Genomic DNA, 25,945 nt, shown 5'->3' with positions numbered 1-25,945 from the left:
CATGAAATTCATACACCGGGCCTCTAGTATTAATATAAAGAAATTAATGAATAAGTAAAAAAGGCAAAGGAGGAGAAAGCTCTTTCTTAGAGTCAAATGCCAACTAATAACTATAGAATGAATAGAGGTAGAAAGTTAAAGTTAGTATTTGGCAAACATCATAGTAAACACTGACTCAGGCGAGAATCATCAGTGAAAGTTATGAAATAAAATGACCAATGAAAAGACATGCCTCCATGACAGAAACTATTTCATGTTTTAGATTTAGTAAAAGAAAAACAATTTTAATTTTCTAAGGTGATATAGTTCAATATGCCCATTTTGAATTATGTAATTAACTGGTATTCAGTATTTATTAAATAGAACACAATTTCCTTCATGAAATTGACATGATCAATAATCTGTTTATTTGATTAGTGACCATAGAGAAATTATTTTTATTTATACCTCACACAAGTCAATTCTTTAACAATAAGGCTTGCATTCAGATAAGATATATTTAAAGTGAGGCTAACCATAGCACAGCCAAAGATTAATTAAATTGATTTTTTGTTGAAATTTAAGAGATGAGATTATGTATTTGGTGATTGTGGTGGAAATTTGTGGTTGGAACAATCTTGGATATATCACTTGATGGAACAAAAATATCGAGCTACCTTTGGATAATTAATCAAAGAATACATTCACCTCAACAAGTATAATAGGAGGAAATTTGGGCTTTTTATTCTAGCAAGAATTTATTTTAGCCTACTTTTCTGGAGATCTTGGGTATGAAGCTCTATATAATGTGTTGTTCAAGATTGGCAAGCAAATTCTGTATTGTTCAATGACAGTACATTTACTGCTGGGTCCTGTGAGAGAAGTATGTTTTCCAAATATAGTCCCTCCGTTTTAGAAAACGAAGAGGTGAGCTATGAGTATTTATTTTTGTTAGATTCGTTTACTTGAAATGTGTTCTAAATAATGGGCTTTAATAATTAATTTGTTTGAACTTGAATAAAGTAAAACTTTAGTGAGTAAATTGTGAAGTCCCTGAAAAAAAAGATACTGAAGATAAAAGGGCAGAAGTTAACATTCTTATTTTGCATGCTGATAATGGAACTATTGAACTACATCGCCGGTGTCCTGACTTTGGAAAGGCTTATAGTTTTTAAATGTTATTTCATTTTGCAATTGAGATTTAATAAAGTGTAGATTTAATAAAAATTAAAAAAAAGAAAGAAAAGACATGCCCTCAGTCAAGTGATCAAAGTTAACGCTGTTAATAAATTGACATCACGTGCCTCCTAATACGGTGCACCAAGAAGGACATAATATTACTCCTTTAGTATTTCCCCCCAAAATATACAATCTGCATCTAACTGTGTTCAAATTGAGAGACATTCTACAAAAAAACTGACTTATTCTTTTCAGAAATGTCCAGGTCCTGAAAGACAAAGACTGAGGAATCATCCAGATTGATAGAGAATAAAGAGATATGACAAGTAAATGCCATTCATGATCCCGGATTAGATCCTAGCCCAGGAAAGAAAATAGCTAAAAAAAGACATTTCTGGGACAAATGATGACATTTGAGTACAGACTGTGAATTAGATAGTAATATTATATCAATGTTAAAATTTCTTGATTTTGATCATTCATCTATGGTTATGTAAGAGAATGCCATTGTTTTGAGGAAATACAGACTCAAATCTTTAGTATTAAAAACAATAGGGTGCCTGGCTAGTGTGGCGTTAACCCATAAACCAAGAGTTCACTGGTTCAATTCCCAATTCCTGGTCAGGGCACATGTTCAGGTTGCGGGGCTTGGTCCCCAGTGTGGGGCCTGCAGGAGGCAGCCGATCAATGATTCTCTCTCATCGTTTATGTTTCTGTCTCTTTCTCCCTCCTTTCCTCTCTGAAATCAATAAAAATAAATTTCTTTAAAAAGAGCTAAAACTCTTAGAAGAAAGCATAGTGGAAAATTTCATGACATTGGAATTGGCAATGATTCTTGGATACGACACCAAAAGCATGGGTAACAAAGGTAAAAATAGAGAAGTTGGATTATATCAAAATTAAAAACTTGTGTGTGTCAAAAGACATAACAGAATGAAAAGGCAACCTACAGAAGAAAATATTTGTAACTCATATATCTGATAAGGGGCTAAAATCCAGTACAGTAAGTCCTCTCTTATTGTAAGTCACTATGACTTTAAGCTAAATGACATATAATGAAACCAATTGATATAATTGATGTAAATAAGAGTTAAGTTCCTTCAGCATGTCATCATGTTATAACAGAATGACACCGAATGAAATAACATTATTTGGGGACCTCCTGTATACATAAAGAACTCCTACAACTCAACAAATGAACAACTTGATCAAAAAATGGGCAGAGGACTCAAACAGACATTTCTCCAAAGAAGATATACAAATGGCCAATAAGCACATGAAAAGATGCTCAACATCACCACACCCCATTAGAATGGCTACTATCACAAACCCAAAACAACCCCCCTCCCTCCCAAAAGCCACAAGTGTTGGCCAGGATAGGAGTTGGAATCCTTGTGCACTGTTGGTGGGAATGTAAATTGGTGCAGCCACTATGGAAACGCTATGGCAGTTCCTCAAAAAATAAAAAATAAATAGAATTACCATATTATCTAGCAATTCCACTTCTGGGTATATACTCAAAAGAACTGAAGGTAGGTTCTCAAAGAGATATTTGCACACCCATCTTCATAGTAGAATTATCCACAATGGCTAAAAGATGGAAGCAACCCAAGTGCCCACTGACAAATGGATAAACAAAATGTGGTATAAACATACAATGGAAGATTATTTAGCCTTAAAAAGGAAAGAAATTAAAAAAAAATTTTTTAAATTGATTTTAGAGAGGAAGGAAGAGGAAGGAAGAGATAGAAACATCAATGATGAGAAAGAATCATTGATTGGCTGCCTCCTGTATGTCCCCCACTGGGGATTGAGCCTGCAACCTGGGCATGTGCCCTGACCGGGAATTGAACCGTGACCTCCTGGTTCATAGGTCGACGCGCAAACACTGAGCCACGCTGGCCGGGCAAAAGGGGAAAAAATGTTGACCGGTGCTATAACAGGAATGAACCTTGAGAATGCTAAGTGAAATAAGCCAGTCACACACAAAAAGATGCTATATGATTCCATTTATATGAAGTACCTGGAGGAGTCAAATGCGTAGAGACAGGGAGTAGCAAGGTGGTTGCCAAGAGCTGGGGAGGGAGCAGGATGGGGAGCTGTTGTTTAATGGGTATGCAGTTTTAGTTCTGCAAGATGCAAAGCGTTCTGGAGATGGATGGCCATACAACAATGTGAGTGTACTTAACACTACTGACCTGTCCACTGGAAAATGGTGAGGATGGTAAATTTAGTTATGTACATGTTGCAACAATGAACAACAAATAAACTAAAAAGCAAAAGCTTTCACTGATAGCCCGTGGTTTTTAGGTAAATGTCAAAACCTTAACCAAGGTCTGCAATGTCCTGCCTTGCCCTGTACCCTCCCCCTGCCTTCCTTCCCTAACCACATTCCTCAGCTCACAGCTTCAAAGGCTTTCCATCCCTCTTGGTAAAAGCCATCATCCTTACAGTGGCCTGCAAGGCACTGTGTGAAAAGGCCGCCTGGACACCTCACTGGCCTGGTCTCCCCATCCTACCCCTGCTCACTCCACTCCAGCCCAGTGGCCTCCTTGCTGGTCCTTATGTGCCCGATCACATTCCTGCCTCAGGGGCTTTGCACTTCCTGCTCTCTCTGCCTCTAAGGCCTTTCCCCAGCCAGAGCTCCAGGTCCCCAGACAGGGCCCACTCCCTCCTTTTATTCAGGTTCCAAATCTCACTGAGGCTTTCCCATGGTAACAACACAGCCCCAGATGTATTTCCTTCTCTGTTCCATTCTCTCCCCCTTAGCATTTATCTAAAATATTACATACTAGAGGCCCAGTGCACAAAATTCGTGCACTGGGGGGTGGGGGTCCCTCAGCCCAGCCTGCCCCCTCTCACAGTCCAGGAGCCCTCAGGGGATGTCCTACTGACTGCGTAGGCCTGCTCCCCATGAGGAGCAGGCCTAAGCCGCAGTCTGGCCGAGGAGGCTCAGAGTAGGCACTCCGTGTGTGTGTGTGTGTGTGTGCCCGCGGGGGGCCTGCCCCCCGCCGAGCCACGGAGGCTCAGAGCAGGCACTCCGTGTGTGTGTGTGTGTGTGTGCCCGCGGGGGGCCTGCCCCCCGCCGAGCCACGGAGGCTCAGAGCAGGCACTCCGTGTGTGTGTGTGTGTGTGTGCCCGCGGGGGGCCTGCCCCCCGCCGAGCCACGGAGGCTCAGAGCAGGCACTCCGTGTGTGTGTGTGTGTGTGTGCCCGCGGGGGGCCTGCCCCCCGCCGAGCCACGGAGGCTCAGAGCAGGCACTCCGTGTGTGTGTGTGTGTGTGTGCCCGCGGGGGGCCTGCCCCCCGCCGAGCCACGGAGGCTCAGAGCAGGCACTCCGTGTGTGTGTGTGTGTGTGTGCCCGCGGGGGGCCTGCCCCCCGCCGAGCCACGGAGGCTCAGAGCAGGCACTCCGTGTGTGTGTGTGTGTGTGTGTCCGCTGGGGGCCTGCCCCCCGCCGCGCCACGGAGGCTCAGAGCAGGCGCCTCTCTGTGTTGATTTCTCAGGCTCAGGGTGGTGCCTGCGTATTGTTTTCTCAGGCTCGGGGCCGCGCCCGGCCCCTCCTCCTGAGCTGGTCGTGACCCTTACAGAGTCCTGACCTCATTTGCATATTACTTCTTTATATATATAGATTCTACTTACTCTTGCATATGATGATCTCTCCCCCCCACCAGAATGTAAGCTATATGAAGGCAGAGATGTGAGACTGGTAGAGTCACTACTGTATAATATTGCCTGGGGCATAGGTGTGTGATGAAATCTGATGAATGAATGTTTAACTCAGCTGTTAAGATCGGCTCAAAAGTGATGCTTTTCCTGATGCAGAGTTCCCCCTCCCTGCCCTTCCTGTCCTCTGCACAGGCCTTCAGCCTGGCGGGCAGGCATTCTACAGCCCCCACCCGTTCACAATTGGCCTCCCCCAGTAACGGATCTGTTTCCCCAGTGCCTAGCACAGAGCTGGACATGCTACTACACGGATGTGTGAGTGAATGAATGAATGAGTGCATATATGGGCCTGGGCTGGGCTGAGGCGGGCAGGTGTATATGCTGACTCCCCAGGGGATGAGAGGGGACCATGTACCTTCTCTCCAATCTCTGTCTTGTCCCCGCCAGGCAGCACCTCCAGGTCGGCTAGCAGGGCACAGGCCTCCAGGGTCCGTTGGTAGCGCTTGGGGTCCAGGGCTCGGCCAAAGAGCACATTTTCCTGAAGAGTGCAGTTCTGGATCCAGGCCTGCTGGGGCACGTAGGCCACGGAGCCCTGGCCATGGAAGAACCCCATCGTTACCTGGGGGTTCGCCAAGCCTCCCTTCCCAGGAGTCCCTACCCCACTCACCTTCACATACACCTTGCCTTCCAGCTTCTCCATCTCTCCCAGAAGGGCAGACACCAGGGAAGACTTTCCACAGCCCACGGGCCCCACCACGGCCACCAGGGCCCCTTTTGGCACCTGGATGTCTAAGCTGGGAGACAGGAACCCAGTCAAAGACAAAGATCAGGCTTTTGATTCCCAACCTTCCACCTGGAGACCCAAACCCTTCTTTCTTCAGACACCGCCCTGGCCATTGAGGCTCTTCCTGCTTTCCAGGACGAAGACTTGGGGGTAGCGTCGGGGGCAGGTTTTGCTATTTATTGATCTGAATGTTGGCCCCCTTTACGCAGCTAAGAAGGGATGGGAGAAGCTGGTACCTGTGCAGGGTTGGGGGCAGGTCCTGGGCCCAGGTGAAGGTGCCATTGTCTATAGTGACTGCATAGCCTGGGAGGGTCAAGGTTGGCAGGGTCAGGGGAGTGGGCAAGGCAAGGGGGCAGGTTGGGAGGGAGAGGTATGGGGAGCCCTGGGGAAGGGGCCAAGGGGGGAAGGCAGGGACGCTTGGGGCATAGTGAAAGAGACAGGAAGGCCTGGGACAGGGGCACAGGGAGCCCCAGGGAAGGAAGGGGAGTGGGGCGGGGAGGCTGGGGAGGGATGAAGGACAGAACAGAGAGAGGAGGGCAAAGGCAGGCATAGAGTTAAAGATATGAAAGAGGAAGAAGAAAGGGGGTCACAAGGGAAAAGTTGAAAGCCTGGAACAAGGATTTTCTGGAGCAGGGCCGCTGCAAGAGCAGCCCAGGCAGGGGTGTCTGGACCTGGGGCGATGGTATTTCTTTCCACACACTGGGGGTCAAGTTCATCTTGGCTCAGGAAATGCTGGATCCGTTTCAGAGACACGCTGGTCTGCAGGAGGGCGTGTGTCAGCCCCGGAAGCCATGCTTTTTCTATCTCCCTCCACGCCCTTTTATGCTTGCCTGGCCCCCAACTTCCTGGGCGTGGACAGGCCCTCTGAAGGCCCAGACACAGGGGTCCTCCTGTGACTGAGTCTTCCCTGGCTCCCACTCTGGCCAAGAGGAGGCTGTCTCCAGAACTCAGGTTTCCAGGGACCCGACCTGACCTCCTCTGACCCCAAATGATCCCTGACTCTAAAGACTTCATTCAACTTTGAACAATTCTTCGTCATGTCGAATGGCCCTCTCCTGATTCCAGTAACTCTCCTTGATTATCCCCTGCACCCAAGTGACCCCAACAACCTGCCCTCGCTCCAGCAGAACCCCCAGCCCCACTGGGGTTACCTGGGTCAGGCCGCTGATGATCTGGGGCAGCATGCTGAGGGGGTTCTTTAAGATATTGAACAGGGACACGGACACAAAGGCCTTCTCAGCGTCCAGCACGTTGTTTGGGTCCACACACACGTACACCCCGAGGGTGATGAGGGTCACCTGGAGAACAGTGGGGTGGGTGTCAGGGTTGGGTGTGCTGGACCCAGAGGCCCGGGCTGCCCAGGTGGGAGGTGGGAGGTGGGAGGCCGGCCCGGAAGGAGAGCCTCACCAGGAAAGGGGTGCAGATCCAGGTGAAGATGGATATGGCGTGGAGGTAGGCAGCCTGGCGCAGCAGCCGGAGCTCACTGTGTCGGATGCCCTCCACCTGCTGCAAGAAGCTGGGCTCCCAGGCGTACAGCTTCAGCACCTTGATGCCACCTAGGATCTCGCTCATCAGCCTGATGCGCGAGTCCTTGAACTTCATTTGTTCTACCTGCGGAAAGAGTGGCAGTGGCGTGCTCCACTCCCCAACCCGGACCTCTACCCACAGGGGCTGGTACCTTCCAGGCACTGGCCCAGGCTGCAGCCATCGGCCTGCTCACCATTCCTCCTCCCTCCTCCCCGCGGGGCCTGTGCTGCACCTTAGCCTGGAAGGCCCAGCCCAGTCTCCCCTCTCCTTCCGACAAAATCCATCTCCAGCCTCAGTACCAGTGTCATGGTCCCGCCCAGGCGGCATCCTCTGTCCCCTCCCCTGGGACTCTAGGGCACACTGTCCTTTCCTTTTGTCCCCAGCGAGACCCTGTCCCCAATCTAGGGCACAACCCCTACTTGTTGAGTGCCTACTATGTGCAAGGCCACGCGCTAGACGTGGGGCAGATAATGATGAACAACTCAAACAAGGCCCCAGCCTTCATGCAGCTGACAGTTTGATGGGGAGGCAGGTGGGAAGCAAACAATTACCCAAATAAATGCTTAATAAATCAGTATGCGTACTCTGAAGGGAAACAAGAGGATTCCGTGAGTCTGGGAAATCAGTTTATGTTGGGAGGTGGGAGAAGAGAAGGAGTTGGACGAGCAAGGAAGGGGAAGCATTCCAGGGAACCGTATGTAAGGTGGCCCAGAGGTACGCAGAGCTCGGTGCTTTGGAGAAACGTAAGAAGGCCGGACTGGCTGAAATTTGGCCATATCTCAGGGGGCAAGGGCTTGCAAGGTAAGCAGGGACCTGGCAGGTGGTCCCAGGGACTTGGTCATTTATTCGATGTGCAGTGGGAAGCGACTGAAGACCTCAATACACGTTTGCAAACAAAGGACTGGATGACTGGCTATGCACACTCGGCACCGTGCGGCAGGAAACTCTCATTAGACCAGAAGACGCAGGTTCAAGTCCTAGCTCTGCCTGATGCTGGACTGCCACCCTCTCTCTGGGCCTTGGCTCCTCAGCTGCAAAATTAGCATTTTTTTCCTCAAACCCTGTCAGGGTTGCTGTGAGGATAGAGTGAGCTAAGGTCTGTGAGAGTGGCTTGTAGCCATCCGCAGTGAGTAAACAAAAGAACGGAGGGGCCCCAGGTCAGCGAATGCCCTTCCCCAGCACCTGGCCAGGCGCTCCAGGCAGAAGCAGTGCTCCTGCTCCAGCACCCACCTGTAAAGTACGCATCTTCATGGCCACAACTGCATTGATTGGGATCAGCAAGACCATGAAGGCGACTCCGGCCAGAATGGAGGGACCCAGGTTCTGAGGAGGCACGGGCGGATAGATAAGACAGATAACCAAGGTATGTATGTAGACAGAACCCAACAGATAGAGGCTTATTGATCTGAAACATGGAGACGGGCAGACAGAGACAGTGAAAAGTGGACATATAGAGAGAGCCAAAATGACTTTCTGCAGATGCAGTCAGCCATCAGATAATGACAACAGATAGGCACAGACAGGCAGACATAGAGGGGTGTCCAGACACACAGGAGGGCAAACACAGTCAGACAATGACAGTCAGTCACACACACCCTGCCTCCTAGTCCCTCTCTTCTCCCCTGGGATCTTTGAGAAGGATAATCATCCAGGTTGGAAAGACCTGGTTGCAGACACTAGCATCCTCCCAGTCCTGTCCGCCCCCCCCCCCCAAATATCTAGGGAAGCTCTTGTGTCCATTAGGCAGCCCCTCCATGGACCCAGGTCACCCTCTCTCGCTCTTTCTCAGCGAGGTCAAGGTCAGAGGAAGGGAGCAGAAGTCAGGGTCTGAGAATCACCTGCCAGAGGAAGTAGATGGCCAGGATGATCTGCAGCGGTCCCGACCACAGCATGTTGAGGAAGGGGGCAACGTCCATGATGCGCTGGGCATCCACTGACATGAGGTTGACCAATTCTCCCACCGTGGACTCACGTTTGACTGAATTGGTGATGACCAGAGCCTGCAGGTAGATAGCAGGTGATGAGCAGGTGATGAGCTACTCCCCAAGCCAGGCTCCCCAGCGCCCCCTGCCCTGCTCCAGCTGACCTTCCTGTAGATGACACCTATGATCCCCGTACGAAGCCTCAAACCCATCACAAAGATGCAGTGGTAATACTGGTGCAAGATCAGAGTCTGCATCACGGAGCACACAAACATCAGCCCGGCCACCAGGAAGCCCCACCAGGTGGGGGCCATGGGGTTTGAAATAAATCTGATCAGGATGCTGCAAGGGCAGAAGAGAAGCATGAGGGTGGGGAGGGAGGGCTCCCCAGGCTGCTCCCTCTACTGCCCTCCCCTTCCCCCCTCAGCCTCCACTCTGTCCCCTGCTCTGAAACCTCTCAGGGTGGGGGCTGCTGCCCGCCCCCCAGACCCGGAGGACTTAGCCCAGTGCTGCCTCAAGACCATGACCCTCCATCCTTGCTCCCTTCTGCCTTCACCTCCTTTTCTATCTACTGTGGCTCCCACCACCCCTTCCTTCTATCACTCTCATCACCAGCCTCACCTGCCTGCCTTTCTTTCCTGCTTGGACCACATGGCAGGAAGCAATGCCACATGTTCCTTGATTTGACTTTCCTGTGCCTTCTCAGAGCCTACTGCGTTGACCATACAGACTCTTGCCCCACAAATCCATCCTCTCCAACATCAGCCAGCCCCAGTGCCACCTGGTGACCGTCTCCAGGGCCCTACCCACCTCCTCTTCCACAGCCCTCTTTACTTTTCCAACCTTCTGACCCGTCCCCCTCTCTGCCCTTCTCAGCAGCTACTCACTTAACTCATCCACTGAGAAGTCCCCACCAGCCTTAGGTCCATGTGGCCAAGACTCAACTCACCACCTTGCCCAGTGCCCAGCCCCCTCCTCCCACTGAGTTCATCATCTCAGCAAAAGATCCATCCTCCTCCAGTCACCCCGGCCAGAACCCAGTCACCCTTGACGCCTCCCTCTCCCTGGCACACCACACCCCTCCCCCGTCTCCAGAGTAGCTGCTGCACCCTATCTCATTCCTGGCCTGGGCTCTCACCTACCCTGGTTGGCCCACTTCCATCTGGCCACACGCCTTCTATCCCCCACACTACTGGCTGGGAATCCTTCCAAATGCAAAGCAGATGCCCCTCCCCGGCCGCAAATCTTTCAAGGATCTCCCTCTCCCTTTGTGTGTTTTTTTTCTGCCCCTCCCTCTGCATGCCAGCATTTAGAAACACCTGGAGTTCCTGAGTCATGCTGTCTCAGGCCTTTGTGACTTCCCCTCCTTCCTCACCTGGTTCACTAACCCCTGCTTGTCCTTCCAAGTGTGATAACCTCTCTGGCCTGCAAATGTCCCATGCTCCTTCCCAAGCTGGCCTCTTCACCCCTCCTGGGGTTGTCCAGACACCTAGTTCACCTCTGCCCGCATTGTGTTCTAATGGGCTTACACACTGGTTTCTCCCACAAGACGCGAAGACCATAGCTCGTTGATGTCTGCATCCCTAGCATCTGGCACCATTTCAGTACCCTGGGGCTCAATAAATATTCAGTGAATAAATGAGTGCATGAATGGAGGGGCAAGGAGTTGGCGGCTCTGAGGCTAGGCAGCGCTCTTTGCCACCCTCTCATTTGAGAGCTCCTTCAAGTCCAAGCCGCTATGTGACAGAGAGAGCCTATCATCTGGAAAGAATGCTGTAGCTGGAGGTCAGAGCCCTGCACTCAATCCATCTTTATCAGCTGTGTGCCCGTGGCAAGTCACTTCACTCTCTGAGTTTTTTGCTTCCTCACTTGTTATTTTTGTTTTTGTTTATTTTGTTAATCCTCACCCGAGGATATTTTTCCATTGAATTTTAGAGAGCGTGGAAGGGAGGGGGAGAGACAGAAAGAGAAACACCGATGTGAGAGAGACACATTGATTGGTTGTCTCCTGCACCCAGGGGTGCTGGGGAGGAGCCTGCCACTGAGGTACATGCCCTTGACCAGGAATCGAACCCCAGGACCCTTCAGTCTGAGGGACAATGCTCTATCCGCTGAGAAAACCCGGCTAGGTCTGTTTGTGTTTTTTTTTAATTTAGTTTTTCTGCTTCCTCGTTTGTAAAATGGGGATAGGGACACTTTGTAGGAGTGAAAGAATGGTAATGCATTCAACAGGGAGCCTGGCAGACAGGAGGTACCCGGTAAGCGTAAGCTGGATGTGAATGGGGAAACTGAGGTGAGAGGCATTGCCACTGCCAAAGGGCACACAGAACGTGGAGAGGGCCCCTCCGGTTCCTGGGCTGGGGCTCTTTCCACTACATGTTGTCCCTTCCTCTGGGCTCAGTCCTCAGGGACAGCCAGCCACCCCCCTGCCCAGGGAAGGGCTGCAGCAAGAGGGAGGGTGGTAAGACCTGAGCAGCTGTGGGTTGACGAAGGAAAGGAGGTCCTGGATCAGCATGAAGCATGTGCTGGTGATGAAGCCGGGGCCAAAGGTGACCAGCAGGGCGCGCAGGAAGGAGGGCTCCCGGGGCCTGGGCCGGCCCGCCAGCAGCTCCTCATCCTCATTGGACACTGTCTTCCCAGCTGCCGCTGCGGCCTTGTGTCTGGTCAGGGAGGAAGGGGCAGTGGGTAGGAAAGGGCCCCAGGAAGCCAAGTGCCTGGGGTGAGCGGGGAGGAGAGGAGAGCTGCTTTCTTGACTTTCAGGACTGGGAGGGGGATGGGCAAGATGACTGTCCAGGTAACTCCCCAGGAGACTCTGTCCTCAGGTGCTGGAGGGTATATGAGTGGTACCCTAACTGCTACCTAAGGACAATAACCCAGCAACGGCCAGCCTCTGGCTTGCTCCCGCCACCCCAGGGAGGATGCTGAGAGGGAAGGCATGGGCAGGGAAGGCTAGTGGCCCCGTCACCAGGGAGCTGAGCAGGGAGGGGGTAGAGGTGACACGAAGGGCCAGAGAAGGAGTGACCACGCAGACTGGGGGGTCCATAGGGCTTCCCAGAGGCTCCCAGCCACCGAAGCCACGACATTGCTGACCAAGCTCAAGCCGGTGGCTCCTCCGACAGCCAGGTGGTAATCAGGGCTCTGACTGAACATTCCCAGCCACCGAAGCCACGACATTGCTGACCAAGCTCTAGCTCCTCAGACAGCCAGGTGGTAATCAGGGCTCTGACTGAACACGCACTGAAATCCCGGGGAAGGGGCCTGTCCCAGGGTCAGCAGTGGGAGGGAGGGAGGTCTCAGAGCCCCAGCTCTCGGCTGGGCAGGTGGCCAGAGATGGGTTCCCTGGTGGGAGGCTGCCAGTGGGGAGGCCCCTCAGCTGGAGGGCCATCTTCTCCAGCCCCTGCCCCTCCTGAGGGAAGACCCTGCAATCTACCCTTCACTCTGGCCTGGCGGTGCAGTGGTGAGAACAGTGGGGCCAGACACTTGGTGTGGATTCCAGCTCTGCGGGTCTGCCACCACCAACGAGGGGACGTTGGGTGCTGCATTAAGCCTCTGTGTCCCCAGCTGTAACGAGGGGACAGCAGACCGCACAGGCACAGCGTAGGGCTGCTGGAGATTGAGCTCCTCTCCATGCCCAGGGCCATGCCTGGGGGAGAATCAGTGCTCCGCAAGTGGCAGCCATTCTCTGGCCTCAGCAGAGCCGGGGAGAGCTGGCCCACCCAGGCCCGAGTGTCCCACCCCAGGACCTCCTACCCCTACTCTTCTCCCTGCCCTCGCCATGCAATCATCCCAGGTCCAGCAGCCTCCCCGCAGGAGACCAGGGTGCATGAAGGGGCCGGGTGGAGAGGTGGGGGACTGGGAGGGTCTTACTGTGCTGCCTGCTTTTGCTGCTTCTTCCAGGCCTCCAGCAGTCTCTGCACCACCACCTCGGAGCGATGCTCCTTGTTCAGGGACCAGAGGTCCTGATCTTCCAGGGGGCGCCGGTAGCCAAGGATGGCCAGCCTGGGGCAGGCAGATGGCCCCACATGGGGGCAGAGTTTAGCAGCCTGGAACTAGGACCAGGGTGTCCAGAAAGAAGGGGCTCCCTAGGGAGGTGTCTCCGTTATTGCCCCCGTGAGCAGGCTGGAGGTCACTGCCTCCCACCCCAAGTTCCTATCTCAGGCCCCTTCTCTCCCTCTTCCCCAGATGTCCCCTTGACCCCTGGGTCCTGGTGATGAAGTGCCTGCTGGCTGGGGCCCTCTTCAATGCAGCACGGTTAGTGAGCTGTCACTCAGGTCACAGACACAATTATCCTGCTCAAGCCACTCTGACGGGTGGCCGAGGAGATGACAGAAGAGCTTAGCGCTAATTAAGGTTTCCTTCTAGCCCCTGGGCCTGTCCTCGCCACCTGCCAGATGACCTCTGCTGAGGCCAGAGGTCAGCCCAGGAGACACGCACCACAGCAGGACACCCAAGACCAGGCCTGGCTTTGCACTCAGCCTCCAGCCCAAACAAACAGGCTTCCCCACCCTCTCCTGCCCCATGGCCACTGAGGAGGGGGTCTGCCAGGTCCAGCTCCGCCGGCCCCTGAACTTCCAGCCTGCTCCCCTTCCTCCCTCTCACCCCCGATCTCCTGGACCCCTCCCTCTGGCCCAGCCTAGAGGAAGAACCAACTCACTTTGTGAACCACCAGAAAGACAGGCGGGAGAGGAAGCCAGCGTCGGTCTCCGGGCAGGGGTTCTGGGCGGGGAGAGTGGAATGGGGGAAATCAGGAGTGCCCAGCACCCTCTCACGGCAGAGAAGAGGGAGGAGGCTCCTCGCCCTCCAGCTCCAAGCCCAGGTGGAGATGACCTGGGCATGGAAGGGACTGGAAGGGACTGGAAGTGCTGGGAAGGGCTGCCTGAGGGCCGGGCGTGGAACCTCCACTCCCACCCAGCCTCCGTGGGAAACTCACGGGGTCGACGTTCTTTGGGGAGAAAACGGTGGTGCCTGAGGGCCGGGCGTGGAACCTCCACTCCCACCCAGCCTCCGTGGGAAACTCACGGGGTCGACGTTCTTTGGGGAGAAAAACGGTGGCTTCTCCCTGAAGCAGGACAGGATGAGGGCACAGAGCACCAGGCCGAAGTAGACGTAGAAGGTAGTGAAGCGGAAGGGGTCCGAGATCTTGCCCTGGGGGGACAGCGCGGAGGAGCATCAGAACACCAGGCTCCTCTGAGGGGGGGGCGGGTCAGGAGGGGCCCCTGCTCAGTGGGGACTTGCCCTGCCTCAGGCACTGTGCCGAGCACCTCACCTGCATCACCTTGTCCAACCTCCCTTGTCTCCCCTACAAGGTAGGAAGTCTGACACCTACTTTCCAACTGAGGAAAGGAAGCTCCAAAAGGCTAAAGAATTTGCCCATCACACAGAGAATAAGTGGGTTATTCCAAGCCTGTGCTGATGAATGTACTTGACGGCCTCCCCTTGAGATGGAGAAATGGGGAGATGCTAGATTTCCTACCACCCACCATCACCCACCGCAGACCAAGAGGAAGGCCAGGAACGGAGGAAGGTGGGAAGAAAGGGGACAACAAGATTCTGGGACCTCCAGGTGAGCCAGGACTAGCCCAGCCTGTGTGTCTTCACACAGAAACTGGCAATTGGTGGCGGCTACAGAACAGCCCCCTGCACTCCCATGAATACCCACCAATGGCCCCATTCCCCTGAGTTACACTGGTCCTCAGCCTAAACCCCCCCTCCCCGTTCTGCTTCCCAGCAGAGAAACAGCAAGTAGAGAACAACACAAAAAGGACTGAACCCCAGAGGAAGTCCTGGGCGCCAGGGAGGGGCAGAGGGCAGGAGCCTGGGACCAGCAGTGACCTTGACCCTGACTGAGTTCACCTCCTAGACAGGTCTGGATGGGCAGGTGTCCCTCTTCCTCCTTACCTCTACCATGGCTGAAAGGATCTTGGAGCGGAAGGGGATGATAGCGCAGACCACACACAGGAACCAGAAGATGATGAGGACCCCCGAGGACTGCACCCCCTGCAGCCGCTCGTACTGGATCAGCAGGGTGGCCAGCAGCTGTGCAGGGAGGGCAGGGGAAGCGGGGCTAGAGCACACACACATCTGGACTTGCCTCGCTTCCTCCCCATCCCATGGTCAGATGTCTGTGGGGTCACCCCCATCCTCTTCCCACTGCGAAGGTGGGTCCAGGTTCTCCTCAGAGCCCATGGTTCCCCGATCACAATCCCACAACCCACTGGAGACCCTCCCCCACTCAGCTTCCAGGGTCCCCCACTGACCATGGTGACCCCCACCACCAAGGGGGTAACAAAGAAGACGGGGGCGGGGGCCCAGCCGTGGACCAGGCCATGGAAGGAGTAGAAGAGGTCAGCCCAGGAGACACACCACAGCAGGACACCCAAGACCTAGAAATAGGGTACAAGTTGGAGCGAACATGCCTAGAGGTGGGGACGATCACTTCTTGCTCCTGAAGCTACCAGACCTGCCTGGGCCTGGGCCTGAAGGCTGGGATGGCCCTGAGGGCTGGAAGCTTCTCGAGGGTGGGAGAGCCCTGACGGAAAATTTGCTTGCACCTCCCCAAGCAGGGACTATATCAGTTGGCTGCAGACTCACTTGGCAAGCTGCCATGGCCCCATGGCTCCTGTCTAGCTGCTGAGGGCAGGGGAAGGGACTCATTCAAAAAAGAACCCCCCTCCCAGGGGGCCCCAGCCCCACCCGCAGGAGAGCCCGGAGCCCCTGACCGTCTTGAGCCTGGAGAGGAGGGAGAGGACGATGTAGCCTTGGTGGTGGTACCGCAGGTAGAACAGGTAGCAGGGCAGGGCGGCCCACAGGTAGATGCAGGGCACCCAGGCCAGCAGGGAGTTCTGGAAGCAGGGAGTGAGGTCCGGGTTGTCTGTGTGCAAGGACAGGTTGGCGTCCTGGGGGCAGAGGGAACAATTCAGTGCTCTGGCCGCCTCCTGCAGAATTGGGCTCTCCCTCCAGGGCCAAAGGGACACTCCATGTGCACGGGGTCAGAGGGGTGTGAAGATGAGAGAGTAGGTGTGCAAACAAGCGCGTGTTGTCCCAAGTGTGAGCTCCCCCAGGAGGTCCTGGTTGCCCCATTTCCTCGTATTCTCTCTCTCTCAACTGCGGTTTAATGTAAGTACAATAACTGCACCCGTTTAGAGTACACGACCCAATGGGCGTGACAGTGGTGCACAACCGCAAAGCCACTGCCCCCACAAAGACGGAGAAGACTTCCATCATTCCACAAGCTCCGTGCCCTTTTGCAGCCCACCCCACTGGCAACCACTGACCTGCTCTCTGTCATTCTAGAGTTCTACTCGTTTTCAAATTTAATTTTTTATTTTATCAGAACAACACAGGCACCTGGTGGAAGAGCCCACGTCCTCGCTCAGCCTCTCCCAAGATGGGCCAGAGAGCTTCCCTGAGAGTTCATGCCTCTCCTTGAAAATGAGGGAGGCCACCCCCACCCCACCCACCTCACCGGGTGGGTGTAAGCTCAGAGGAGCAACAGGATGCGGAGAGAGCTTTGTGAATGACCAAGCCCAGGGTGGCCAGCCATCTTGGTTTGCGTGGGAGGGTCCTGGTTCTAGCACCAAAAGCCTGGTGCCCCGGGGAGGCAGTGAGTCCAGACAAGACCCCACTCTTGTCTTTGACTCTAACTCCACCTAAGAACTTTTTTGGAAAGAGATGGAGGAATACATGCAAACACATATTTTACTGGGATTGTCTCCTCCAAGCCCATCAGTCAACTAATCTTTTTTTCCTTTCTGGCAACGAATTAGATGTTCTTTACAGAAAGCCCAGAAAATATAAACAATTTTTTTAAAAAAAACAACCACCCGCACAAAGAAAAAACAATAAAACAAACAAAAGTAAATAATAAAACACCACCCACAGTTCATCTACCTAGAGACAACTGTTAACAACTGTTAACCCCCCACCTTCTAATTGAAAATCGACATAATTATCATTTTTATTTTTGTCAAAGTTATACATGCACATAATTTAAAGAGTTAAACTGTGAAAACAAAAATGGTGCCTTGCCTCATCACCCCCCTTTGAGTTCCTTTCCCAGGGGCAAATACGTTGAAACGGGCTAACTTTCTTCTGGCACCTACTTCCATAGTCTAAGCAATTTGCTTTTACTATTATTATCTGATTTACGATGATTTGATAATCACTATTTGCTTTTGCTTTGGAAGGAGAGGCTGTGCCTCTCTTATGGCCTAGTCCAGTGATGGCGAACCTTTTGAGCTCGGCGTGTCAGCATTTTGAAAAACCCTAACTTAACTCTGGTGCCGTGTCACATATAGAAATTTTTTGATATTTGCAACCATAGTAAAACAAAGACTTATATTTTTGATATTTATTTTATATATTTAAATGCCATTTAAGAAAGAAAAATCAACCAAAAAAATGAGTTCGCGTGTCACCTCTGACACGCGTGTCATAGGTTTGCCATCACTGGCCTAGTCTCTTGAGCGTACTCATCACACCAGTGTAGAAACATCACAGAACTTTTGTTAAATAAATATTCAAAGTTTACACTTTTTGACCATGGATGTGTTGTTCATTGCAAAGTTCACTACAACTGGCTGTACCTCTTTTGAGTGGTGTGACCTTGGGGTTGGGTGTGAGTAAGGACACCCCGTCCCCATTACTGCCTAGTAGTCTGTTGTGTGAATGGAGCCACATATGTATTCATTCTACCGTTATCTCAGCGAGCCCATTAAGCCCATCCACTTAGATGCCCTCCGGGAGCCTGTCCAAGACCACCCCTAACTCAGACGGTTAGGTCTCCAAGCCTGCAGTGCATGTCCCATCTCTCTGGGTCCAGCCTGAGCCTCACCTCCTACAGGAAGCCTTCCTGGGGCTCCCCAGCCTCCAGAGGGGCTTTTCTTTGCTTCATCCTGCCTGGCTTTGGCAGCCAGGTAAAGGTCCCTTATGTTTCAGTGGCACTTATGTGGTCATTAACTGGCTGGTTGATTCAGAACAACTTCCGGAAGTAGAGGGGAGGAACAGTATTAGGCCCAGCTCGCAAAAGACAAAAGCAGGCTTCCCCTGCTCTGGTAACAGGTGCAAGGACACCCAGCCTTGTGATGCCAAACTGGGGTTTCTCCCAGGCCACGCCCCCTGTGCCTAGGAACACATCCTCTCTCCTATAGAAACGTGAGCCCTTGAGGACAGACACGAGGCCTTATTCCCTGGCCCACATCCTCCAACTTCCAGCACAGGGCCAGATACGCAGGAGGCGCCCAGAAATGGCCTACACATTGATTGACAAGTGAGCCCGAGTTCAAGGGCATGGCAGGAAATCCCTGCATAGGTGTGCAAGTCAGCGGCACGGCTCTTTGAGGCAGGCGGGGTGTGACCACAGGAAGAACCAGAACCTGATGCGGAGGATCCGTGAGGGTTGTCACTTTTGGACCAGGGAGCCATGGGCGAGCTCCTTCATCTCCCTGAACATCAGTCTCCACGTGTGAGTCATAACGGGAGTGATGACAGCGTCCTGGGCAGCTCCCCACAGCAGAGTCTCTTGACTCAAACAGGGCAACGCTTAGGGAAGCAGGCGATGGAGCAAGAGGCAGTGGGGACTTGGTTTCGATTGATTGCACAGACAGCCTGCATTGTGACAGCAATCACGAGATCTTGGGGGCGTGAGGACTCAGTGGCTGCTTTGACCCACCGGGAGGTCCGGCCTGGGCTCCGTGCCTTCGGATAAGCATGTCTCAGCTGGGCAGAGTCCCCTCCACAAGGCAGCGGGTGTGGGAAACCGCCTATTGTCTTCACTAGCAGAGAGGTGTGGACAAGGAACCCAGAAGGCTGGCGACCCTTGAGCTCTGGCAAAGGTCAGGGCTGTTTGAGGACCCCTGGTCCAGACAATGGTAGCTGAAGCAACTTCCCCATTTATTATTATGTAAATCCTTGCTGATGGGCTAGTCTGCCTGTTACTGGAAATTGCCTGCCTAAGGGCTGTGGGTGAGCATCAGTGGAAGTCCTTCCTCTTGAGTTGGACTTACCGGCCTGGCCCCCCAATATTCCCAATTATCTCCTGTCTTTTCTCTTTCATTTGTGTGCGGCTCCACTTCCAGATTCTGAACCCTGAACCACGCGGGACGTGGAGGGAAACATTTACAACAAGTGGGTGCCCATCCAGCCTCTGTCCTCAGAGCTAGGACGCCGATGAGATGTGTTCCATGCCGCAAGTCCAGAACTGAACTCCCGCCCAGCTCCTCCTCTCCAGCCTGCCCACCTCGACGGATGGTAACGCTTCCCTTCTCCAGGCCAGATCCTTGGAGTCATCATCCTTAATTCTTCTCTTTCTGTGACACCCCACATTCAACCCTCCAGCAAATCCTGATCACTACCTTCAAATGACCAGGGTGAATGAGTTGAGAGTGCTGTAGTCGAAGGTTCTTATCTATAAAAAGGCAACTTCATCTGGGTCTCCCTGATGTATCCAGAATCCTACTGACTCTCTCCGCCCACTCTCCCACCTGCCATAGCCCCCGCTTTGGGCTCCTGCTCCCACCCCTGCCACTTGCCTGGCAGTCTTTTCCAGTTGCCTCCTGCACGCCCCCTACTGGGGATCGCGTCTGCCCTTGACTGGAATTGAACCTGGGACCCTTCAGTCCACAGGCGGACACTATTCACTGAGCCAAACCGGCTAGGGCTGTTGTTGTTGTTGTTAACCCTCACCCGAGGATATTGTTTTCATTGATTTTTAGAGAGAATGGGAGGGGGGAGGAACTGGGGGAAAGAGAGAGAGAGAGAAACATCAATGTGAGAGAGACACATTGATTGGTTGTCTCCTACACATGCCCCAACCAGGGCTGGGAATCGAACCTGCAACCCGGGTACGTGCCCTTGACCGGGAATCGAATCTGAGAACCTTCGGTGCACGGGCCAACACTAACCACTGAGCCCACCAGCCAGGGCTCTCCCGCCTCTTTGACCTTATCTCCCTCACTCACTCCACAGCTGTCACCCACACAGTTCCCACAGCAGCAACAGCTTCCTTAATAATGCGATTGAACAGCTGATGGATCTTACAAGGGCCCCTGCCTGGGCACTGAGGCTGAAATCCCTGTAGACCCCAGCCAGGGCAGGTGGGACTGAGGACCCCAGAGCCCTTTGAGCCAGCTGGCCACGCTCCATCAGGGACTTCCCAGCCCCCACTGCCACCCCAGACTTGTTGACAGCCTCTATCATCAGAAGAGTAATTACTTCCTTAATCCTGTGGGGTGGGGAGAAGCGGGAGAAGGGATCAACGACAAGTTCTTGTATCTCAGCAGAAATGGAGGTGCAGAAAGGGCTCTGATCCCCATTCACATTCAGTGACCTCCTGGGGCTAAAACAGCCGCCCCTGGAAGGGCCTGGGTCGGGGGCAAAGCCTGGCTGTGCGGGGTGATGGTGGTGGTGGGGGGCGGGGTGGGGTGCGCTCTATGGCTCACAGGCCCGGCTGGCCTGGCCACTTCTGAAATGTGCCGGCCCACAGCAACTTCGGTCGTTTGAGCACCACTGTGTCCCAGGATTATCATTTAATGTTCACCACACTGAGACCCTCGGCTGGCAAGTGACTGGCACCAGCTCCCATGGGCTGACCCCGGGGCAGGAACCGGGCAGTCTAGCGCCAGAGTCCCCACCCCGAACCCCGGGTTCTAGGGTCCTTCCTCTGTACCCTGTAGAACTCCAGCATGACACCCCGCCTCGGGGATAGGACACGTGTCCAGATCACCTGAAACATGAAAAATCTGCTTTCAGCCCTGCAGCCACCCCCCACCCCCCACCCCAATCACCTTCTTGCTTACAGAGCGGAGGGGAAGGGGCTGCATGGAAGTAACAGACTAGCTGGGTCCCGGGAGCCGGTGCACTGGAAACCTGACTATCCAGTTAGGAGGAGAAAGCCAATCGAAGGTTAAGCCTCAATTATCCCTCTCCCCCAGCACCGCCCCTGGCGAGAACTAGCCCCAGGTGGGGGAGGGGAGAGGCCCAGCCACCCAGCAGCGGCGCACCCAAGTCTCAACCCTCCCCCAGGATCCGGCTCCACCTGCGGCCCAGGACAGTCCCACCAGGGTGGGGTGGACAGAGCCCAGGCTCCTGCCTCCCAGGTGGGTCAGTGCCAGTCTCCGCCGGGACCCCCCTCCCTGGGGGCTGGCCTGGTGCCCCGAGAGCATTTCTCTGTCTCGGGGACAGCAGACGGCCTTGGCAAAGTTCCCTCCCAAATGCTACTTCCCTGACTCATTTCCTTCCCCAAGTGAGGGAGCAGCAGGTTGGGAAGCAGCCAGCCTGGGGCCACGGGGACCAAATCCTCCCACCAGCAGCCAGGAACCCAGAATTTAAAGCCACCCAACCCCAGCTTCACCGTCCCCAGCTGGGATGGAGGCAGGAGATTCTAGGGGCCCTGGAATCCGGGGAGACCGGTTCCTGAGGGAGGAGCTTCGGTGCCCACCTGCCGACCTTACGGGCCCTGCCAATGCCAGTTTCCCACAGCTTCGCATGCCACTGTCTTTATTTGAGAGTCAAAGTACATTGGAATCAGTCTCGCCCATTACTCATAAGTTCCGGCAGCCGCCTACGCGGGCGGGCGAGGAAGCAACCCAGGAGGAAAAGCCTGGGAGACAGGGATACCCAGGAGCAGGAAAGCTCGGAGGGCCCGAATCCTGGCCTGGCCACCTGCTCCCTTCCCCAAGCCTGAGGTTCAGGCTCGCAGAACCCGCACTGGGCGACTAGACCTGAAGGGGGCCCCAGAGTCCACCTACTATGTAAATTCAGCTGGAGCCCAGAGACAGTGAGTGATTCACCCAGTCACACAACTAGTGAGTGACAGGTGGGACTAGCTGGAACAGAGCAGGAGACACAGGGAGCCGAGCCTCTGAGGGACGAGGGCTTTGCCACCCCCCGGGGTGGGTAAAGAGTCAAGGGGACAGTGAACGTGCTGGCCCCTGACCAGTGAGAGACCCAGGGGCCTCTACCCAGAGCTGCTACTAGGCAAACTCCAGGCCTGAAGTGGGGAGAGCGCCAGGGAAAGAGAGGTCTGGCCGTCTCAGGGGAAGGACCAGCCAACCTCTCATTGGCCACGTCTTCCCTCTCTCTAGTTGGAATTTCAGGGTGAGACCCCAACTCCTTCTTTGACTTGAATCTTCTCTCTGCCATCCCCACAAGTGGTCACTCATCATGGGCTTGCATGCCCCCAGTGACGGGGAGCTCACTGCTTGTCAGGCAAACATCGCCATCTTTGGACAGCTCTGATGGCCAGGACCTTCAGATTGCGCAGCCATCATCAGCCTCCCAGGGGCTTCCTGGGCCATCAGATCAAGGCTGATTCTGCAAATAGGTCAAGGCCTCCTGAGGGTAAACATCCGGCCCTTCTCCATGCACTGTCTTCACCCCCTGGCTGCTGCTCAGAACAGAGAGCAGTCCTCCAGGCAGCGGACAGGAGGGTGCAGCCAAGGAACATCCCCACCTCCTTTGTTCTGTCGGCATCTCTATCTTCATGGGCCTTGGGCAATGTGGTCGTAATTTATTCTTTTAGAAATTTTTTTTCTATATAAATTCCCAAGGCACACTCAGAGATGTTGGTAATCTGCCCCAGAGTAGGTAGAGATGAGAGAGAGATTTAAAAAAAGAGATAAACCATCCACCCAGTACATGGTGTGTGGGCGCACAGGTGTGGGTCCCCTTGAGTCTGCTCCCCTCAGATTCATCTGGGGCTGAAATGGATGGATTTGTGCAGGAGGCCGCCCATTGTCTTCACTAGCAGAGAAGTGCAAACAAGGATCCCGGAAGGCTGGTGACCCTTGAACCCACGGCAGGGCCTGAGTTATGCACCGATTGTCTAGTCCTGACAATGGGGGCTCAAGCTATTTCCTAACCAAATAGTCTCAGAGTAAATCCTTCTAATATTTACTGACCTTTATGATAGCCTGTCTATTACTGCAATTACCTGCCTGACCAAGGGTTTTATGTTTAACCAAAGTTGAATAAAAGGTTGGCGAAGCCTGGGCACCAGTGGAGGTCCTTCCCCTTGAGTTGGATTTGCCCGCCTGGCCCCCCAATATTTCCAAATTATCTCTTGTCTCTCCTCTTTCGTTTGTGTGCGGCTCCTCTTCCAGATCCTGAACCCTAAACCACGCAGGACGTGGGGGAACACACATACACCAGATTTAGCCCCCAAATCCCCAGCAAACAGCCGAAAAGGGAGTCCTTGGCCCAAGGACCCTGCCAGCCCCTTTCTTGTAGGTCTTGCCAGCTCTAACACTCCCTTCGAACTTCATTTCTTCCCAGGAATGCCATGACCTGCCATCCACAGAGAGTTTTTTTCGTTCTCAGTGTCATTTCACATTCCCTATCTCATTTGATCGCCACAAGAATCTTCTGAGGTGGTTAGGAGACGGGTTATTTTGAAATTTCCCAGGTGGGAAAACAGGCTGTGAGGCTAAGCTGGTGAAAAGACTTGGTAGAGAAAACAGTGGCTCAGAGGGGCCGGAACCAGGCCTACACTCGCCCCCTCATTTCCACTCCTGTCTCGGGAACTTCCTGGGTGCCCTGAACTACTTCCCACAAGGTAGCTCACCCACAAGCCCCTAAGAGAAAAGATTCAGGTGCAGATGTACCTGCATAATATGAAATGCAAATTAGTGCACCACAAACGAGTAGCCCAGGGTTCCAGGCGTTTTGGGTAACTGAGCCAGAGCTGAGGCCGTAGCTCCAGCCTTCCCTGGCCTCAGACCCTCCCTTGTCTCAGTTGTGCAAACCTTCGGAGGATGAGCTGGGAACCTTCCTGCTTTCTCCCTGCCCCACCCTCCGTCACCAGCCACACTGGGTACAGCTGGGAACAGCTTTCAGGAGCCAAGAAGATCATTGGGAGATGGAGGGTGTATAGAGACTGCGGTGAGGAAGAGTCACTTCCCTTGTCCTTTGAGGTATCAGAGCAGACACCCCTCATAGATAACATCCCTCAGACCTAATATAGATGTGGTGACTCCCACGAACTCTGAGGTCCTCAGAGCAGATACACATGGCTCATGAGCCACGAGAAGTTCAGGGACAAGGAGGCCCAGAAGCCCAAAGGGGCACAGACAGGCAATGGCAAAGTTGAGACCACATCCCAGGGGTCCTGCTCCCCAGTCCAGCACCCTGCAATTGAGTGCTGTGTGACCCTGACAAGTCCGTTCCCTCCCGGCACCCAGTTTCCCCAGCTCTACAATGAGAGGCTGGGCTAGCTGCTCCAAGCCCCCACGCTCTGATTCTTGAGTTCTCCAATATCAGGGAAGGGTAGAGTCAAAGGATCTCTAAGCCTGGCACAGGAAGGGAATCCTGAGTATCCCAGCTCCAAGTTCCTCAAAGCCTGTCTCCGCACAGTCCTAAGCTCTCAGGGTCACTGTCCACCCAGGAACAGGGGGCCCTTGCACTTGAGGCATGGACGCATCTGCCCCCTTGATTTGCAAGCCCTCTGCTTGGTCACCCAGACGTCATGGCCATGCCACAGCCGCCCCAGCCAGGCTCAGGTGGACAGAGAAAGGACATACAGTTTGCCCTTGAATAACGCGGGTTTTGAACTTCCTGGGTCCACTGAGATACAGAATATTTCTCATTGATCCACTCAGTTCAATGGAAAGGCGCAGTTCAAACCCACATTGTTTAAGGGTTAGCTCGTGGTTGGGAATTCATGTACTGCGTTTGGAAGGCCGACTTAGGTTATGCACAGATTTCAACTGCAAGGGTGGTCAGCACGCCTGACCACTGCACTGTTCAAGGGTCAGCGGGGTACTCAGGAGCCAAAGGTGCAACCATCCGACCCTGGTGAGGAGTGCCCAGTCCAGGCTGAGTGACAGCCGGTGCTCATGTGCGGTGGGTGGGCAACAGGGCCGCTCCAGAAGAGTCACATCATCTCCAGTTAACCCTTCAGTGACCCAGAGAGAAAGAGAGATTCTCCAAAGATACTCTATTCTTTTTTTTACAGGTGCTCCATTGCCCCAAGTTTCAAAAATCCATGTAACCCCCACAGCCCATTCCACACACAGCCCTTAGTGGGGTTCCTGCCTGTATAGACACACTTATGCGCGCGCGCACACACACACACACACACACACACACATCCAGGTAACACACACCCAGGTAACACACACACAAATACATACCCATGGTAACACACACTGGGCACACACACACGAGGCATATATGTCCAAATACTTGAAATGGGAAAGGGTTTAGAGACACAGGTCCAGAGGCCCCGGATTTGGGACCAGCCTATGCTGGGCATTGCCTGGGCGACCACACACAAGCCCTTTAAATCTGAGCCCATCTGTACAATGGAGACACAGCACCACGTGCCTCCCAGGGCTGCCCTCCGTGGGCCGGGAGCTGCAGGAAAGCTCGGGGCTGACAGGGAATGCACCCGAGCTCCTGGGGCCTGGAGTCAGCGCTGGAAAGCACCCTGACGGCTTAGAAAGGGGTTCAGTGTATCCACAAAAGGCCGGCTTTTCTAGTCCAGCTCTGCGCTCCTCTAAGAGGTGACTTAGGCAAGTCCCTTCCTCTCGATGGGCCTCCCTTTCCCATCTGTAGGCGGCCGCTGGCCCAGGTGATTCTGGGACCTGTAAGGGCCTGCCTCTCCCTCCCCAGCCCAGGGCAGTGAGGGCCCTCTGCTCTCCAGCTGCTCTTGCCCCCAGAAAGGAAGGTGGCAGGAACCCTTACAAGAAGGGCAGAGTCCAGTGGAGCCAACCTCCCCAATTCCTGGTTGAACAACAACCCTGGATGCCCAGGGCCAGGGGCAGGTGTAGGAGAGCTCCACCGCCCTGGGACGGGGCCCTCAGCCTGCACCCTGCGGCCAGCCCCAGGCGAGGCGGCAAGTGGGGGCAGCTTCCGATTCCGAACGCCACCCACTGCGCCCCAGGAGCCCAGCCC

The 25,945-nt window shown here is 53.8% G+C and overlaps 1 protein-coding gene across 1 annotated transcript in view; it reads right to left on the bottom strand.

The window, feature by feature from the left end:
- ABCC3 (ATP-binding cassette, sub-family C (CFTR/MRP), member 3) overlaps positions 1 to 25,945 on the bottom strand; it is a 46,314-nt gene that overhangs the window by 16,381 nt on the left and 3,988 nt on the right. Inside the window, exons 3-18 of the mRNA XM_005868218.2 lie at positions 15,775 to 15,951; positions 15,313 to 15,438; positions 14,954 to 15,091; positions 14,075 to 14,200; positions 13,710 to 13,771; positions 12,923 to 13,054; positions 11,524 to 11,715; positions 9,220 to 9,397; positions 8,972 to 9,133; positions 8,364 to 8,456; positions 7,014 to 7,217; positions 6,758 to 6,904; positions 6,278 to 6,365; positions 5,843 to 5,909; positions 5,490 to 5,616; positions 5,238 to 5,414 (exon numbers count right to left, since the gene is read on the bottom strand). Coding sequence (XP_005868280.1) covers positions 5,238 to 5,414; positions 5,490 to 5,616; positions 5,843 to 5,909; positions 6,278 to 6,365; positions 6,758 to 6,904; positions 7,014 to 7,217; positions 8,364 to 8,456; positions 8,972 to 9,133; positions 9,220 to 9,397; positions 11,524 to 11,715; positions 12,923 to 13,054; positions 13,710 to 13,771; positions 14,075 to 14,200; positions 14,954 to 15,091; positions 15,313 to 15,438; positions 15,775 to 15,951 — 2,196 coding nt within the window. The remainder of the gene's footprint in view (positions 1 to 5,237; positions 5,415 to 5,489; positions 5,617 to 5,842; positions 5,910 to 6,277; positions 6,366 to 6,757; positions 6,905 to 7,013; positions 7,218 to 8,363; positions 8,457 to 8,971; positions 9,134 to 9,219; positions 9,398 to 11,523; positions 11,716 to 12,922; positions 13,055 to 13,709; positions 13,772 to 14,074; positions 14,201 to 14,953; positions 15,092 to 15,312; positions 15,439 to 15,774; positions 15,952 to 25,945) is intronic.

Source organism: Myotis brandtii, unplaced genomic scaffold (assembly GCF_000412655.1).
Source record: "Myotis brandtii unplaced genomic scaffold, ASM41265v1 scaffold265, whole genome shotgun sequence".
In the NCBI taxonomy this organism is placed as follows: Eukaryota; Metazoa; Chordata; class Mammalia; order Chiroptera; family Vespertilionidae; genus Myotis; species Myotis brandtii.
The sequence above is the reverse complement of the archived record's forward strand: the minus strand, read 5'-3'. Positions and strand labels throughout refer to the sequence as shown.